This window comes from Siniperca chuatsi, linkage group LG11, assembly GCF_020085105.1.
Source record: "Siniperca chuatsi isolate FFG_IHB_CAS linkage group LG11, ASM2008510v1, whole genome shotgun sequence".
Taxonomy (NCBI): domain Eukaryota; kingdom Metazoa; phylum Chordata; class Actinopteri; order Centrarchiformes; family Sinipercidae; genus Siniperca; species Siniperca chuatsi.
Genome location: NC_058052.1, coordinates 17048014 through 17066883, shown reverse-complemented (window position 1 = coordinate 17066883; position 18870 = coordinate 17048014). Strand labels below are relative to the sequence as shown.

The window sequence follows — 18870 nt, the reverse complement described above, 5'->3', positions numbered from 1 at the left end:
AATGATTTCTTCATTCAGCTGTCTTTCAACGCCCACGCACTACAGAACAATAGGTCATAGCTCATAATGGTACAATTGCTCTCATCCTATTGGCAATCAGTATTTCAAGTATATACTCTCTTGTCTGACAAAACAAACATTTTCTGTATCTCTTGGAGTTCACAAAAAAACTTAATATTGACACTCACGTGAGGATTCCTGCTCTTCATTCAACTGATTAGCGGCATCTGCTGGCATGTCAGTACTACAACATAACGTACACTACTACAAAATCTTTGATATACTCAAAGCTATACAAAACTATTGCTTAAAATGATTGCCTTTCCCTTTATAATAAAAAAGCATATGTGAAACAAATTACATAAATAAAACATGTTCTTTAATTTGTACACATTCTTGTAATATAAAAGCACAATAACATTGATCATTAGGATATTTTATTTAGTTAAAAAAATAAAATAAAAATGCAGTTCTACAGCACATCTTCAGTTCCTCTTGAAAAAAGAATCCAGAGTGCCCGTAAGTCCACCTTGGGAGCGATGCCTTTTTGGTTGGGGTCCTGACTGGCCTCTGGTTTTTGTCTTGCCCCTGGAGGACTGGGCTAAGCCTGCTGCTCCTACTCTGAGGGGAGTTAGAGAGGCACTGGAAGAAGGAGAGATGTTGGAGGAAGAGGAAGAGATGGTTGCTGAACCTGTGGATGAAGAGAGTGACTTCTGGAGGTCCACAGCAAAGTGATAGTCATTGTGTTCAGGCATTTCCCAGACCAAAACCTCCTGGCCACAGCGTTCACAGTTTAACAGGTCTTCTCTGGCCACACTGGGAGGATGGTGATTTGCCTCTGGATCAATGTCCAGTTCATCCCTTAACTCTTCACATGGCGACTGGTGAGACGTAAACCCTGAGCTATGTTTTGCTTGTAGGCCTGACACAGCAGCAATGGTGCCTTCAGAGTCTTCTTTTTTGACAGGCCCAGGCATTTGTCCGCTTTCCAGCTTGTTCAAAGTTGAGGCTGACGCCTGTAAACTTTTTTCAAGAGTCTTCTTGTGGAAGAATGACGTAATGCCAGAATGAGGGATGGATGAACCATTTTTAGAGTGAGAAAAACGTGTAAAAGAAACAGGGCAATTGGTATCTGTCTCCAACTGACTATCAGATGCAGAGGGTTTGTGAGAGGAGGAAGATGGGAGAATTCCTGTGAAGCCTATATCGTCATCCTCCTCATCTACGTTTTTTGTAACCTTCTGTCTTTGTTTCTCAGCTGCCTTTTGAAAGAAGGACTGGATGTTGCCGGGCTGTTTGCATCTGGAGTCATTTTTCAGTTCAGAGGGTGGCTGGGTGGAGGATTGAGTGGTGGGGAAAAGACTCTGGGTTGAAGTGACATCACTGGAAAGAAAGCCAGCAATCCCCCCAGAAGGAGCATCACTGAATTTGCTAGCTGAGAGGTGGAGCAAGGTGAGGGGTGGAGTCCTGTGGATATGATGCAAGACAGAGTGTAATAAATCACACAGGTTTCCTTTCAACCAATGACTTTAAAATATTAAGTGTTACTATGTTCTAAATACCATGCTGCCTGGTGATTTCCTGCTGTGTTGAGACTCTTGATAATGGCAAAGCTGTCACTCGACAGTTTGGTGGCTTCGTAGCGCACTAAAGCACAACAGCGAGAGAAGCTGCTCAGCCTCTTATCCCCAAGCTGACGAACCCCAACTGTCAACAACTTAGCCACGCGACCATTCTGCAAGGTGTTGAGAAATGACAGGCACTGATGTGAAACCAAGTTATATTACTGTATATAACATCATTGTGAAACCCAGCTGATGGAATAGGTAATACTGCTGTAATAACAAAAACAGAACAAATTACACAACCGCACAGCTTTCTCTCACCACTTCTCTGTCCTTGGTCAGTCTCTCCTCCAGCTCAAGGGCCAGTTGATGAAGCCAATACTGTACCTACACAATAATGAAAACAATCTTGCAAATCATAAATTAAAAAAGAAATGTAATTCATACCCTGGTGTAACACTGGGGAAACAGACTGATGACCTGTACCTGCTCTTTTGTAGCCAGCGATGTCTTCCCAGGGAAGTTTTTACTGCAGCCAATGGACTTAGGAAGTTGTCTGGGTTTTACTGCTTCAAACTCAATCCCCCGACACAAGTCATACAGCCACTGGCTGCAAAGAGAGGTTCAATGGTAAATGTGGTTGATAAATCAAGTATAAATAAAATGCTCAGAGATCAAGTCCGCCAGTTATCTTGTGACACTTTTGATTTTTAAATTAATAGCTGTCCCTACCCTGTCTTTTCTCCAAATTGCTGTCCCAGGTGGGCCTGAGAGAAGCGAGTCAGATCTCCCATGTTCTCTATTCCTAGAGTCTCTGTAATGGAGACACCCAGCTTACCCCCCAGGTTACGGCTGCACAGGTGAAATAAGCAAAACAAGAATGTATTGTTAGTCAACTTCTGTTTTTACACTTCTATGTCTGAATAAGTGTAATTTGTGATGAGTAAATCATTTATGGCAGAGTAGTACTTTGAACTCACATCTTGCTGATGGGTAGAGAGTTGAAAAGTTCTGTCACAGAGTCCAAAGGCAGAACCGTTTGTCGGTTAGGTTTGTTCAGACCACAGGCTAGTTTGGCCAATACCTGGAAAAAGCAGACAGTAAACTATGACCACAGCAAAGTTCATTGCTGCTCTTTAAAAGTATTGCACCAGCATTATACTGTATTTATAGGAGTAAAACAATGAGGTCTTCCTACCTTATTGTGCGATATCCCTGCTGAACAGCGGAAACCTGTGTGTTTCTCCACGGCAGCCCTCATTTCCTCGACAATGAGGGCCCCCACAGTTAGCTGCAGTTCTGCGGAGCTCTGCTCCCCTAATGGAGGGACAGGCAGGGATGCCAGCCACTGCTGGAGACCTCTGGACCTCTGCTCCTCTGGGGACAAACACAAAGCCATTAGGGGGATAAATCCTACCAGAGTTTTTGCGGTTTTGTCAAGTGTTACTTTTCAACACCACCTTCCTGTGTCCAGTTCTGAAACAGTTAGTAATCCATTAATCAAAGTTTGGTTATAGCTTACCTTTATCCAAGGCAGCGTCTTTTGCAGATGCTTCCTGCTCAGGTGAGCTTTGTGGGTACCCCTGGATGTAGGTTGTCCTCAGCATGTGAGGATCAATTTGTTTGTCGGCCATGTTTTTCAGCCGCTGCTGGATCGCAGCAGTCAGATCCATGTAGGCCTCATCAATGCTGGCTCTCTCAATCACAGCAAAGCGAGACATCACCTCAATCACTTCCACACTCGCCTCCCTGTAACTACACAGGAGTGAATAGGTTATTTACTTTACAACTGGTCACAGGAGTCGAGGTATTAAAATAACATATTTACTATTCATCTTCTGAAAAAATAAATATAAAAAAGATTTTATGGCACAATCCCAGGAACTGTGAATAGGTGTAGAGGTTATATAGTACATCACCAGCACTTACTACGTCAGGTCTGCCTTGCCATGAGACTCGCGCACTCGTGCCACCTGGAGATCTGGGCACAGATTCTTTGCATCGTCCACCCACATGTTCCTGGTGACACCATTGGCCCTGGCCTCGTAACTCACAGCTATGATACTAACAGAGGATGATATTTAGTTGAGAACAGCATTGTTAGATAATGTTTACAAACCGTGAGAACATGTTAGCAGTAAGTCCAAGGTGGTTATCTGTGGGAGATGAAGGCGGGTGAGTTGCCAACACAGAGACAGCTATTTAAATGGTCCATGTAACTGAACAGACCAAGCCTCATGCTGTCCAATCACAGCACTGGGACGGAGTAAAAGTCATCGACCAGATGTCAGTGGACAGCCGGAGAAAGATCGAAGAGGCCATTTACATCCAATGCCAAAAACCATCCGTGAACAGAGCAGAAGGGGTTATGATTCCCTCTCAGATTCATATTTAGGTCACGTGATGACAACTAAGCCATCTCCATGACAACTGAGCAAACTCCATCTGCTGAGGAAGACTATGAGATAACTGAAAGGTGTGGAAAAGCTAGTAAGTGGACCTTGAGTACAGATTTTTCTGTAAAAGCTACTATTTCTAAGTTCAAGAATGAACTTCAATGCTTAAGTTTTGTCATTCTGGTCAGTTATTTTCTGATCTCATTCTGCAGCTCTTGTTTTGACTATTACTTTCTGAAATCATTTACTAATACTGTATTCTATGATTTATGCTCCTACTACCTTTCAATACTGTCAGCGTGCTGTGGCAATATGGAGTCGCTATGATCACAACAGTAACTTCCGCCTCCTTGAACTGAGTTTTGAGAGAAAGAGGGTTTTTTTTCCGTTTGACTGAACTGCACCGCTGTCTCAAGCAGCAGAATAAACTAAGCTTACTGGACAACGGCACTATACATACAGCTTTTTGCATCACTTTCGTATCGAGGGACAATGGGGTTTTGCTACACGCTGTTATCCAGACGGCAAAACAATCCTGCTCTCCTCGCCAATGTTTCAGTTGCGTTGATCATAAAAACAGTGTCTCTGTGTCAGAAACTCACCTGCCTCCTTTCCACGTCTTGTACTGGGCCACCACACAGGGAGTGTTCCTCAGAGCTGGATTGAGCCGCTGTTCCACCTGGACGTAAAAGCAGTCCATGTCTACTAACGCCACCACTCTCTCCTTCCCGTACTCCATCACTGAAGAAGTGAATCAGTCAGCGAGGACAAAACATACACACACACTGCTGTTAATTGACAGCTCTCAACAGCGCGGGGATGTTCATTATACTGGGCGCCGAAATATACTTCTGCTTATTCTTCTTCTTCTTCTTCTTCTTCTTCTTCTTCTTCTTCTTCTTCTTCTGCTTCTGCTTCTGCTTCCGCTTCTTCTTTGATTTTACTGGCTTGCTACAAACCAACGTTAAAGGTGCATGCCGCCACCTACTGTATGGGAGTGTGTAACATCATGACTTTAACCAAAACTAACAAACGGGGGGAGATACTAATAACTTTTTAAAGATTTTATATTCTAGATATTATACCTGTTTCTTTTAAATATTTGAATAAAGCTTTTTGAACATGTAACTGTTTATCCCCTGTCTCTAACAGACCTTTGATGCTCCACACCCTGCCCATCTCTACTACTCTGCCCTTCAGTCTTTCTCTTTCTACACTGAACTTCCTACATCCCATCAGCACATGTTCAACAGTTTCCTTCCTCACATTTATCTGACACTGACCTTTTCATGGTATACAAGGTAGCATTGAGTCATGTGTGTCCTAATCTTAATGTAGAAAAGATAACGTCTTCTTTCCTACATTTATCTTGATTATTTCTGACTCTTATTTTAGGATTTTATAGTATTCTCTACCTTTAATGTCTTTATTCCAGTTTTTCTACCAAGATGCCATTATTCCCTGATGAGTTAGTGATCTTGCTTCTGATCTCACAAAACAAATTTCTAAAATGTCATTATCATTTTTGTTTAGTGCATTTTTAGCAAGTTTTTTTGCAATCTCATTTCTCTCTATTCCAACATCCATAATACAGCAGCAGAATCTGAACATATCACTACTTTCATCGGTTTAACCTCCTCTACCCACTGAAGACTGATGATTATTGCTGTAATTTCTGCCGTGTATACTAATAACCTGTTTGAGATTCTCTTAACAATTCCTTTGTCAGATTCTGGGATGTATATACCCACCCGTGCATGTTCGTCATTTGAGTGTTTTGATCCATTTGTAAAAATATTAAGATAATTATAGTAACTTATTTTGGGTTGTGGAAATATCATTGGGGAAATGGTGCTATGAATACTTGCTAATAATATACTGTGTTGTATAGTATCTAATTTGTACTGTTTCACTTTCTTGTTAATGTCCCACCCAAAACATTTACCAGAAAATGTTGTGTATTCCTAACAATTCTGCAGAACAGTTGATGCAAAAATTTCCATCTCCACCCGCCTGTATTCTTTTTCTAAAAAGTATAATAGCATGAAGACAATCATTTTTTTCCATCCATAAGTGTGAGGTTAGTGCTATTGGTCTGTAGTTTTCAGCATTTGATGTATCTTTTCCTGGTTTAGCAAATGGTAAAATTAATGCCATCTTCCAATTACCAGGTAGTCTTCCTTCTGTCCATATCTTATTGAAAACATTCAACACTATTTCTAATGCTCCCTCTGGTAACTGACTGAACATAGCATAACTCAATTAATGTTGTCCCGGAGCAGAATATCTGCTGCCCTTTAATGCCCTTCTCATTCCCCTCAAGGTGAATTCCATATCCAGAGCTGCACTGATTTCTACCTTTTTACCAAGCACCATTCATTATCTTTTAGGATTTCTTCTTTCCTTTGTTTATGTCTCTCAGTAAGGTGATTTCCACTGTGAACACTGGCAAATACTATTCCTAGGAGGTTGGCTTTTTCCATATCTGTTATTGCTAATTTGTCTCCATCTGCAAGTACTGATATTTTATTGCTTATCCTTCTCCCACTCATCTTTTTAACCATATTCCATACACAACCCACATCTCTCTCTCTCTCTTCCAATAGCAGAACAACACTGTCTCCAGGTATTCCTTTTAGCGGTTATAATTATTTTGCATGCTATGGCTCTTTTCCTTTTATATTCCATGAAATTGTCCACATTCATGTTGTTTCTCAAGTTTCTGAAAGCACTATTTCTTTCTTTAATAGCCAACTACACATCATATGTTATCGTTGCATATTTTCCATTCACATAGACTAGCCATATTTGCAGAAACCAATGTTAAATCAATACATGACATCTTATGCCTATTTATATTGAATATTGTTCCTTTACCATTGTTTATACAAAAAAGATTTCTGTTATCTATCACTTCTTCAATCACTGTACCATTATAATCAGTATGATCAATTCCCCACAGACTATTGTGTGCAGTGAAATCACCTATCTCTATCATATCTGACTGAATTGTATCCTGCCAATACAAACTCTAGACATGGTCTCAGTCATGTTTCTTGAATGCATATATCTGGTTTGTCCTTTAAATCCTTTATGACCTTCTTAAATCCCTCTACATCTGCTATTAAACTTGTGCTATTCCACTGAAAGATGGTAAGTACCATTACTAGTTTAATCACTAGACACACCATATATGAAGGGGTTCATCAATTCTTGTATCGTTTTACATTCTGTATTTGACATCTTGAGGTACTCTTTTGCTGCTTCCACAATTGTTTTGATTCTCTCATTCCTGTAATTTTGTTGTAATCCAATGTACACCACTTTGCACACGAATGCAATAAAATTGACTTTATCTACTAACATGGTTCCCTCCTTTACCCTGCACTTGTGGGAGGTCTCATGTAGTCCTGATGTGTCCTCTGATGTGTTTGTCTGTTTTCTGAACTTGGGGGATCATTACTGTTTCCTGGGTTATAACTTTCAGTGCTGTTTTCCTTTGCTACATGTTCGTTGTTGACCTTCTTAACAGCCTCTGCATATGACACTTTGTTTTTTATTTTTGGACTTCTCTTGCATGCTTTTGAACTGCGCATCCCCCATAAGCTGCACTGTGGTCTTCTCTACAATTGCAACATTTAACTGGCACATCTTTCCCACACTTTCCAAATAAAATACCTCCACATCTTGCACATCTTTCTTTTCCTCTGCACTGGCTGGCAGTATGACCCATTCTTTAACATTTAAAGCATCTTAATGCCGGAGGAATGAACTCTCTTACTACATAGCTGAAGAAGCCTAGCATAACTTTTCTCGGGAGGTTGTTTTCCAAATCGATGGTTACTGACAGCGTTTCTACTCTTTCTACGTTTAGCATCAAGCACTTTCCCTCCTTTCAGTTCTGTTTTTCTGATCCTCCATTGAGACAAAGAGTGCTATTCCAGATATGACACCCCTATATCTAGCAGCTGAGCCAGGTTCATGGGTTTTAACTTTTTACCAAACAAACTTCAGCACTCTTCCGTGTCAGCGCCCACTCGCCGAAATATGCTTCTGTTCCTGTCGCTTTATATTCGCGTGGACATCCGAAGTCATATAAAAACGTCATCAAAAGTCGACAAAGACAGTCGGCCATTACGTCGGCCATAGCGGTGAGGTCGGTGTCTACTGTCGTAACTTAACTACGGAAGCTGTACACGGCCTGCTGTTCTTACTTAGTGTGTACCCTGTAAAAATAATCTGTTAACTTTAGGCTATTACACCTCAAAACTCAAGTTTGGCCATTTGTTGAGCTGTCATATTTGGATTGTTGTGATATTTTGAAGATAGGCCTACCATACGAGATGCTGAGGATAGTGGGCAAAACATCACCACATTCTGGCAAAATCTGAACGAATGGCAAATTACACTGACCTGAGAACAGTGATGGAGGAATCAGATCCTTTACCTCAGTAAAAGTAGCATTACCAGAGAGTACACTGCACTGGAATGCATGACAAAAAAAACCTTGAACCTTAAAAAATACTCCACTACCATGGCCAGATCAACCCACTACAGGCCTGGGCAAACTGCAGCCCCCCAACTACCCACCTCAGTAACCTACTATTACTTCTAAGGCCAAGAGTTAGCTTATCATTAGCTGAGTACATTATTTTGTGTGGTCTATTCAGGACCGAAACAGCCGCTGGGTTGGAGCCAGTCCTGGATGCTACTATGTCAGAGTTTAGGAAAATTAAGCAACTCTGTCCTGCTCTTGGATTTGGGTAAGTTTGCACTCCAGCAACCACAGCCAAAATTGTTAGCGCTTCATTTGTCAAACTCATCATTTAGTCTTCATCATCATCTCAAATTATTTTTAAAAGTTCTGGGACATTGTTGAACTTTCAACTTTATTTTACTTTTATTTAATTTATTTGTGAGGTACTGTGTCTCTTCCTCACAAAAAACTTTCTTAAATTAGATTTAAAATTCCAGCTTTTTTCCCCCCTTTTAGATGTAAGGGACAATGTACAATATTGAACATGAATGATAAACTATTTAACATAAATGTTCATGTATTCATGAATGTATGTAATGTAATGTAATACATTGTTTTAAAAGCCATAAAAACTGTGACCGGTAGATTTACAGCAGGACCAAGAGAACAGTGTTAAAAATGAGGAAGCGACCCAGTTATAATTACACACTGTAAAACTGAAAATGCTCATTCACTGACAACTTTAATGCAGGCATGACTTTTTCATATATTCCTCATCTAATACTCTCTGGACTCATAGGTAAGTCAGCTAAGCCTTAATAAGGGCGCTATGCATAAATTATAGTCAGGTTTATAATATTATAATATTTTTGGTACTGATATATTGTTGTTGAGTAATACAATTTTAGTCTTACAGTTAAAGTGACAACGAGCCACTAATAATCATTAATATCATGTTTGATAAAAATTTGATGTCATGATCCTAATTTATCTTATGTAACTATGTGTAACCACTGTTTTCAGAATCAAGACGTTTCGGCTCCCATCCGGAAGTCATTCTCAATTGTGAAAAAATGGGACGGGAATTAGAAATTTAAACTACTCTGTGTTACATAAGCCCTGCCCTCAGGAAGAAATCTGCCTGAGTATCTGTTAATAGCTAGTTTCTAGTTTTCTGGCTGCATCTACTTCATCACTGTTAAGTACCTGATTAGCATGTGATTGGCGTGACCAAGGTGATAATACACTCTGATAGACTTTGGGCAGATTAAATCTCAGACCACCATTTCTGTTCAAAGAGGGGTTCTCTTTTTTCACAAAAATGGCTTCCTTGACGCCCCGTTCAAACCAACTCTTCTCTCTACTGCTAATCAGGTACTTAACAGTGATGAAGTAGATGCAGCCAGAAAACAATAGGCCTGATTACTGATTACTGGGCCATCTTGGAAACTATTAGTTCAGTTTCAGGTGAAACTAGCTATTAACAGATAACTCAGGCAGATTCCTTCCTGAGGGCAGGGCTTATGTAACACAGAGTAGCTTAAATTTCTAGTTCCCGTCCCATTTTTTCACAATTGAGAATGACTTCCGGATGGGAGCCGAAACGTCTTGATTCTGAAAACAGTGTCCAGATGACTACGACTGAAACCTTTTCTACAATAGAACACTCCTGGACGAATGAGGGACTACACCGTCTTATGTGTAACCAGTAACTGATAGTGATATACACAATGCATTTGACACCACTATAAAATAAGTGTCTGCTGTTGTTTTGTCAGGAATTCACTGTAAAATTATTACAGTGACTGAAGTGTCAGTCAAGGCTGGTGGCTCCATCTCTATCCCATGTTTCTATGAGCAGCAGTACGTAAACCATGTGAAATACTTGTGTAAAGGATATCATTGGTCCTCCTGCTCATATGAAGTTAAAACAAACAAGCCAGATAATTCAGGAAAGTTTTCAATTTCTGATGACACAAACCAAACAATCTTCACTGTGACTATTAATAATCTGACGGATGTGGACACTTATTACTGGTGTGCTGTGGAGATTAAATATAAGAAGGATATCGGACGACGTTTTCAGCTGTCAGTCACGACAGGTAAAACCCTTTAAATGTTTTAAACACATCTGAAATGCTTTCTGTGAACTATTTGGTGGAGAAACTGTTTTACTCACATGTCTCAGTTAATAAAATCAGACTATGCTACATTTTTGTGTTCTGCTTTTTTCAAGGTATGCCGAGTCTGTACGTGGACCAACAGGAAATCATAGCATTTGAAGGAGGAAGTGTGACTGTTAAGTGCCGCTATAAATATCCAAAAGTAACACAGTGGTGCAAGCTGGGCAGCACCTGTGTGAGAGATCAGACTGGATCAATAGATGGAACAACAGTGACGATCAATGCAAGTGTCCCTAAAGTTTTCACTGTGACTATGAGTGAACTGAGGACAAAGAGCAGTGGCTGGCATTGGTGCGCCAACAGAGACTTACAGATGCCGGTGCATTTAACTGTTCATGAAATAACCTCAACTACCACAACTAGTACAGCAAGTAAGATACAAACCATTTTCTATTTTCATAAATTAGGGACTCATTATAAAAATGAAGCCAGTAAGTCGTCACACCAAAAAGGTAACACAAATAAAACCCTGAAATAATGCGTGTTGCATCTTGCAGCATAGGATATATTCATTGTTATAGTATACTAATCCACAATATACAGGATAAAAATACCTTGATATCATCTACTATGTGGATTAACATGGCTTTTCACATTTTAAATACTCAGACTTTACAGGGACACGTCCAACCACTACCCAGCATTCCTCCCTGCTTACGAGTACAGAGCCACATACAGCTCAGCTCACAAACTCTACCATAAACGGGGCAGGCGGAGAGATGCAAGATGAACACAAGAGGTCTGTACTCTTTATTTCACTTTGAACAGCTTAACTGGGTTCAAATCTGATTTTCAACTTTTTCAGCATATCATCCTCTCTCCACCCTTTGTGTTTCCTAATGCAAAACAACTGATATACTGTATATTGTACAATCTCTTCAAAACACTAAAGCACATATTTGACAATGGAAGTTAATTTTTGATGTTTTTTTAATCATTCATTCTTGAGCACAGATTGTTTTGTTGCATAAAGCACATCCTTTTCTTTCAGTCAAACTCTATGCGACTCATAGATTAAATGTGGCTACATTGAATGATTTTCAGTTTTATAATTTAGACCTATGAAAGAAGAATGTATGCATAGGCATAAAACATTATGAGTTTTGGAAATACGCTTGCCCCTTTATTTTTAATTTCAATTTATTATAATTGTAATGTACTTCTGATCTCCATTTATCTTCTAGTTCCACTAAGTTGACCATTCTCATCACCACCCTCATCTTACAGCTGTTGGTTGTTATTGCTGCCTTTTTTGGATGGAGGATGATAAGACGTAGTAAGTCTGTTGTAAACTCCACTAAAACAAATTCAGGAATAAAATATCTGTTATTTTAAAATATCCTCTTCAAAAATGAATGTGTTTTAGATAGGACCAAATCTGAGGGGCCTGAAATCACTGTGGTAAGATATAGCCATGTATTTCCCATTAGTATGTTTGGTAATAAACATATGGTCATCTTCATCACTGGCATATTTCCTCTTTGCTTGGTAAATAACAAAACATTTTACAGTATATCCAAATTTGGACTGATCATACAACACATGAAGTGAATAGCATATAAGAAACATGACCAATCAAGTGTATAATATACAGTAGTTCTAATATAACTACACTGAGCGTGAGTTGTTGACTTTAAATGACTAGATCTACATTATCTTGGTACATGGTAATATACTATAGATAATACAGACAGTTGCACTATTTAAACCAGAAAAAAAACTGTCCCTGCCCACAATGGATCTATGGATGTTACATACCTGGCTCATTTTCAGCTCAATACAGCAAAATTGAAAAGCTGGAAAGTCTGGCTAAAACATTATCTTAAAATTTTAATCTTGATAAAATGAAATGAAGTATTTTATGATCAGAACAATAATTTAGACTCAGCAGCAGCTAATCCTTCTCAAACATTCAAATAATTGTTCTTTGCAAGTTTGCACTTTCCCAAGCAGCCTCTATGTAGATTGAGAGGTGAAATCCAGTGCAAATAAGTCCTTGATAAAGTACTCGCTGCTGCTCAGTGCTGTGAGTATGTTAACAGCTGGAGACAACCCTGATGAGTATCTGAGCTTTTCTCCTTTTGATTATGACAGCTTGATAGTGAGAGGACATTGTTTAGAGAGAGTTTATCAAGTTACTGTACTCCAAAAGCTGTGACCCATCAGATTCTGTGACACTAGAACGTTCACTTTTATTATTTCACTGGCAAGACATACAAGCTGTCGGCACAGCAGCAACAGGCACACACTTCCATCACAGACTATGGACTAAAAACTCACAATTGCAACTTTGTTTGGCTTGCAGTAATGAACCGCATATAGCTTACTCTGCCACCTATTGGCGAGTGCAATAATGTGAAACTAAACAAAAGAACTATGGTAAATGTTACTATTAAACAGAATGTTAAATTGAAGGAATTGGGCAGGTATTATAAAATATTTTTACAGGTGCCACATTAACAGCAATCATATACAATACACAGACAACAACGGACAGGGCACAGCCAGGAAACACAAGGGAGGGCAGATACACAAGAGCACAAATTAAAAAAATGTAATTGCAGTGACAATGTCTTCCTAGGGTTTCTGTGCCACGCTAAACAACACTGTCACACACTATCCACCAAGTGCTGTAAAGTAGGGTAAATAGACCTGTGAAAAACAACTTTGAATTTTTAAACTCTAACAGGAAATTACAAATAATGTATGATAATGATAATGCATATGAATGCTCCTCACATAAGTAAAACTCCAGATCATATAAATAAAAATAGGTTTACTACATTTAAACTGGGTGTGGAAGGGGTTAATGGCAGTCCTGCCAGAGATACCTACGGTTCAGTAGGTATCAGTATTCAGCATAACACATACATACACTCCATAACAGCAAACCTCTGAAGTGCAAAGCAACTAGTCCAGGTATATTCAAATTAACCAAACAATTGTGCAGTTAGACAGGAGAAAGCAAATAATTGCAACATAACGTAATATATGATGATATTAATGTCAAATTTCAAATTCATACATCATAGGACTCACAAACTGGGAGTGATGCTGATGTTTTCTACGGTACCATTTTTCATAATCAACATGTAGCAGCCCAGAGGAAGGTAAACCAGATGAGAAAATCTCATTTTATTTAACACAGTATAAAAGAGAACAGTGCCTGAAAACACAGTTCCTGACATTTGTATTTGTTTGTCTTTCCCCTGAAACTGTATCACTTTCACTGTGAATCTCATCCAGCAGAACTATTTGCCCGAAGAGAGTGTGACGTACAGTACCATTGTAATGAAGGATAGTGTGCCACAAATGGTATGTGATTAATTTTACACTCATACAGGCATCTCAGTACGTCGACTGTCTGTTAATAACTTACATGGATTGGTATTGTTGCTATGATTAGTCCATAATTATTCAGCGTTCTCTTCTCTGTGCTTGTTTTCTCTCATTAGACTGGACCAGCTGATGGAAGCGTGATCTACAGCACACTACACACTAAAATATAATAAGATGGGAGGACATTAATCCTGCAAGTACGGCAACATTAAGTCATTTTGATAGGCACTTTATTAGTAGTATCTTACAGCATTTTGGATAAATCAATTATTACAGCAGTCTGTATTGGAGACATGCAATTTAGAGACTCTCGGTCACGGATGTTATTTTATGCAAACCTGCACATGCACAGTATATCAAATAATGTTGAAAAAATAAGATTTCCCCAGACTTTTTCCCCGCAAGCACATGCTTAAAAGTCAAGACTTCAGGAGGGCAAGAGTTGCATAGTGGTGCTGTGTTAGACCTCAAATGTTAAAAGTGCGATGTATGTTTAAATATGGACCAAAAGCAGTGAAGTGGCTTTGTGACAAAAATCTTGCCATTGAAGACATCATGATCCAGGGAGAACCTTACTTCATTTTCATCCCTAATCCTCCACCACACTGTGCTATTGCATTTATTGTACTATTGTATTGTATTACTGCGTGAAAGAAATAAAAATAATTCTGCTTCTTTTGGTAAACAATGTGACAAAGTTGTGTTTTGATTCTCACAACAAAGTGTCGCCCCTTCATTATTGTGCAAATAAAAGCTGAAAATTTTAAAATATATGTCTTTATAACTATTATTTTTATCTAAGGCATTTTTATTGATTTTTTATTGATTGTTTGTTTTTACTTTGATGTTTATTTTTCCATTAATGTAAAGCACTTTGTAACTCAGGTTTCAATAAAGTTTTACTTGCTCACTGTGTACGATGCTCACATATTCAAAGCAAAAGGTAGCTCTATAACTATGTGCTTTGTCATCAAATCAAATTAATGTAACTTCCTTAAAAGGAGGAAGAAGAGACATTTTGCAGTTGCTATTACATGTTCAGGACAGGAAGTAGAACATTTCAGTCCACATTGCTTTGCCTGACTCTCGGTAACATGGCTGTTCATCTCAGAATTCTTCTCATCCTCACCGGACTCACAGGTCAGCCACAGGAGTCATTTTATGTGTACAGATGTTTAAAAGTCTTATGCCTTAGCTGGTTATGTCAGATGATTATGGGATGAGTAATTAAATACACAATTCTGTAATTTAAATGTCAGTCAGATGAGTTATACACCAGTTTATCTTCAAATTATATGTAATTTGGAGACAATTATGTATCATCTAAAATAACCGTAAACATAATTATTTTCAGTGGGCAAGTAATATGAAAGAATATTGTTATACGCATTAAATTGTTGTTTGTTCTTGTTGCAGGAATTCACAGCATAACTATAGTCAGTCAAGTATCAGTGAAAGTTGGAGAGTCGATCACTATCCCATGTCTCTATGACTCACAATACAAAAACCATGTGAAATACTTGTGTAAAGGATATTATTGGTCCTCCTGCTCATATGCAGTTCAAACAAACCAACCACAGAATCCAGGAAAGTTTTCAATCTCTGATGACAAAAACCAAAGAATCTTCACTGTGACTATAAAAGATCTGACGGATAAGGATGCTGATTACTGGTGTGCTGTGGGGATTATTGGGGGGGCAGATATCAGAGAGTATTTTCACCTGTCAGTCACCAGAGGTAAGAGCCCTTAAAGCATCTTTATGCACATTTCAAATCCTTTGTGAAATTTTAACAATTTGGAGGAAAAACACTAAGGAGGGTCTGTTTGCTAGGAGACTAATTGTTATTAGGCTATTCACAATTTTCTATTGAATGTGTTTTCCCTTAAGGTACGCCCAGTCTCTATGTGGATTATCAGGAGATTACGGGATTTAATGGAGAAAATATAACCATCAACTGTCAATATAGTAACTCTGGAGAAGGAAAGTGGTGCAGGCTGGGCAGCTCTTGTGTTTCAAGGCCATGGGGATCAATAGATGGAACAACAGTGACCATCAATACAAGTGTCCACAATGTTTTTACTGTGACTATGAGTGGACTGAAGACAAAGAGCAGCGGCTGGTATTTGTGTGTTAAAGGAGACTTACAGATGCCAGTGCATGTAACTGTTACTGAGCAACCTACCACTAGTAAGTACTGCATTTAAAAGTTTCAAATATATGTTTATAAATAATTGTAGAGTATAGCCATTTGTAAATTATTTGATTCAATATAGAAAAGATATTGGGAATAAATATTGTAATTTTACTCTGCTTAATATTGTCTTGTTTTGGATTACAGCCGCTCTTGCAACAACAAGATGTTTAACCACCATATCACCCACTCCTGAACCTGTGAACCCCACCGCTGTTTTTGCAGACAAAGCCCCTAACATAGTTCAGGATGAACAGCACAGGTTGGAAGCCTTTGCATTTACATAAAATATTTACTGTGGCCATTTTATGGTCAAATAAAACAATCGCTGTAAAGGAATCTTTATCCGTATTTTATGTATTGTATGATAAATAAGAATATGAATAGAATTTAAATTATAGTGTAGCATTGTTTGAACAGGAGCATTACTTTACATTGTGTGCTTTATTTATTTATGCTGCAGTGCTTCAATTGACCTAAAGAGCCTCATCATCCCTTTGAGTGTGTTGATCTTCATTGTAATGGTGACCTTGTTCATCTGGTTTATGTTGAAAAAGCACCGTAAGTCTATGCTGAACTTTGATATATCCAATTCATACCATGTATGTTTGTAATTCTTAAATATTTATTTTTAATGTAGACTGTAGACTATAACAGGAATTTTTACTGTTTCACATTCAGAGCAGAACAAGGCAGCATCATCAGCCATGACAGCGGTAAGATACGTTCATTAATTTCCCAATTTTTCACAAAGAAAGCTCTAAGGATCCACAGTGCAGAAAATATAGAAGTGTGCGAGTGGAGAGTGATCATTTGTTTCTGTTTACACTGCAGTGGTAGGGTTAGAATTGTAGTGTAAATTTTTTTATAGAATATACTGTCACTTTGCAGAAATTCTGCAGGACTATACTATATCATTGCAGACGGATAACTAATATGTCTATGAGATAAAATATAGATTACAGTACCCATTATCAGATGGAGAATTAACTGAGCAGGTATGTGATCACAAAGTGTTCTAGTTATGGTAATCCCTCTTTCACTTTAAAAAGCAATATGTAAAAATGGCTCATTTTAAGCGTGGTAATGACATAAACTAGTATTTTTTTATTGTAAATTAAATTTCGTTGAAACAAAATTTAAAGGTTGAGAAAGTGAATGACTTCATTTTCAGTCCTCTCTGACATTTGGTTTGCTCCTTCAACACAGGCTGAAGAGGACGTAACTTACTCTAATACTGAGCACATGAGAAAAACATCAAGACAGGTAATCCATTACTGCAGAGATACCAAGAACAATCAAGCGTAACTTTTTCAGGGAATCTACTCTTTTCATTATCGTATACGCTGCATGGTTGTACCATTGAGACCATATGTACCATATTTATTTATATATTTCTATTAATGGAAATAAGTACACTCAAAACTTTCATATCTGTCTCTCCTCATGCAGAGGTCATATGCTGAGAGTGATGTGGACGTGATGTGTAGTTCTGTGGTTACCATGATGCCACAAAGTGTACAAAGGCTAAATATTACGAGAACTGAGTCTCATGCTGACTGTTACATACTGTTGTTCAGTAGTTTTTTTTAACCATTTTGCTGTTTGTCTCACTAGATGTTGCCTTTAAATTATGTCACGTTTTCCCCCCAAATTGTATTCTTTTGTTCTTCCTTCATTGTTGTAATTCTTTACGTCTTTTTTCCAACAGGTTGTGGCAAATGATGAGAGTGTTACATACAGCACATTGGCTTGTAGCACCAGCACAGTTTAGCACATGTTGAATATTTGTATGTCTATTTTTTTTATCTAATCTTGACTCACAGTGCAGGGGTCTACATGTATCGAAACATCTTAAATTCATTCATCAGTAGCTTGTCAAATACTTTCCCTATCCATGTTTCAGATTTTAATGTGTGAAGATCACTCAGTGTACTGTATCTCTTAAATTCACAGTCATTTCTTAATTATTACTTTTTTTCATCTATCAATGTATCACACACCCTTTACAAATCAAAAGCTTATCAGCATTTTATACTTCATGTGTGGTAATAAGTGCATTGTTTGATAGGTGTATGCTAGAATATATCCATTCAGGTTCACTGTTATAAAAGCATTTAAATCCTCATCTGTCTTGTTCTCATTTCATTACATTTGTGTCGGAAAAATCTGCTTCACAAAAGTATATACTGTAGAGCCAAATAAAGTCGATACCAGGGCGGCTTGGTGAAGGTTCATGTAATTTTCTGGATCTACCAGGTTCCAGAAATGTGAATGTTGTTGAGATTTCAGAGTAGATGGCCGTTGTTTTGTAGATTTATAACATCTTTCTCCATTTGTTAGTTATTCAGTCCAGCCATCTACTCTGAAATCTCTACCTATGGCTACTGTTTCTCTCTAAAGGGGCTGGCAATGAATGGCTCACAATACAAAGCTCAGGACTTAATTTTCCGTGTTTTGATACGCTGGAAATTATGTTAAAATCACGGGAGCAATGGACTCTACAAATTACTTGTTTAAAAGCCGAATTTTTTGCAAGGATATGACAACAGCACATTTTTATTAGCTAAGGGACTTGTCTACTCCCGGAGCTACAGATATTTTCCCTTAAGCCTCCCTGAGTGACTGGGGGAAAATGGATGACCCAGCTTGTGTTATGATGCGATTATTTGTAAGGAGAACTTTAAGAAATGAGCTGTTTGTTTTGGTCATAACTC

The 18870-nt window shown here is 38.4% G+C and overlaps 2 protein-coding genes across 2 annotated transcripts; one reads left to right on the top strand and one right to left on the bottom strand.

Moving 5' to 3' along the window:
* Positions 1–362: 362 nt before the first annotated feature.
* On the bottom strand, positions 363–4891 carry polh (polymerase (DNA directed), eta). Its single transcript, XM_044214078.1, has 10 exons — positions 4564–4891; positions 3495–3629; positions 3088–3320; positions 2764–2942; positions 2546–2649; positions 2298–2417; positions 2052–2175; positions 1887–1952; positions 1563–1735; positions 363–1467 (listed from the first exon to the last, which is right to left on the bottom strand). Exons 1-10 carry the CDS (start codon positions 4698–4700, stop codon positions 486–488), a joined length of 2253 nt encoding a protein of 750 aa, XP_044070013.1. The 5' UTR covers positions 4701–4891; the 3' UTR covers positions 363–485.
* Positions 4892–8079: 3188 nt separating this feature from the next.
* LOC122884754 lies at positions 8080–18279 on the top strand. The gene is made up of 16 exons (XM_044215063.1): positions 8080–8724; positions 10217–10540; positions 10675–10992; positions 11231–11360; positions 11806–11897; positions 11988–12022; positions 13654–13731; positions 13868–13936; positions 14962–15100; positions 15377–15697; positions 15850–16149; positions 16301–16415; positions 16617–16714; positions 16835–16869; positions 17363–17419; positions 17865–18279. Exons 1-16 carry the CDS (start codon positions 8667–8669, stop codon positions 17925–17927), a joined length of 2232 nt encoding a protein of 743 aa, XP_044070998.1. The 5' UTR covers positions 8080–8666; the 3' UTR covers positions 17928–18279.
* The last annotated feature ends 591 nt before the right edge of the window (positions 18280–18870 follow it).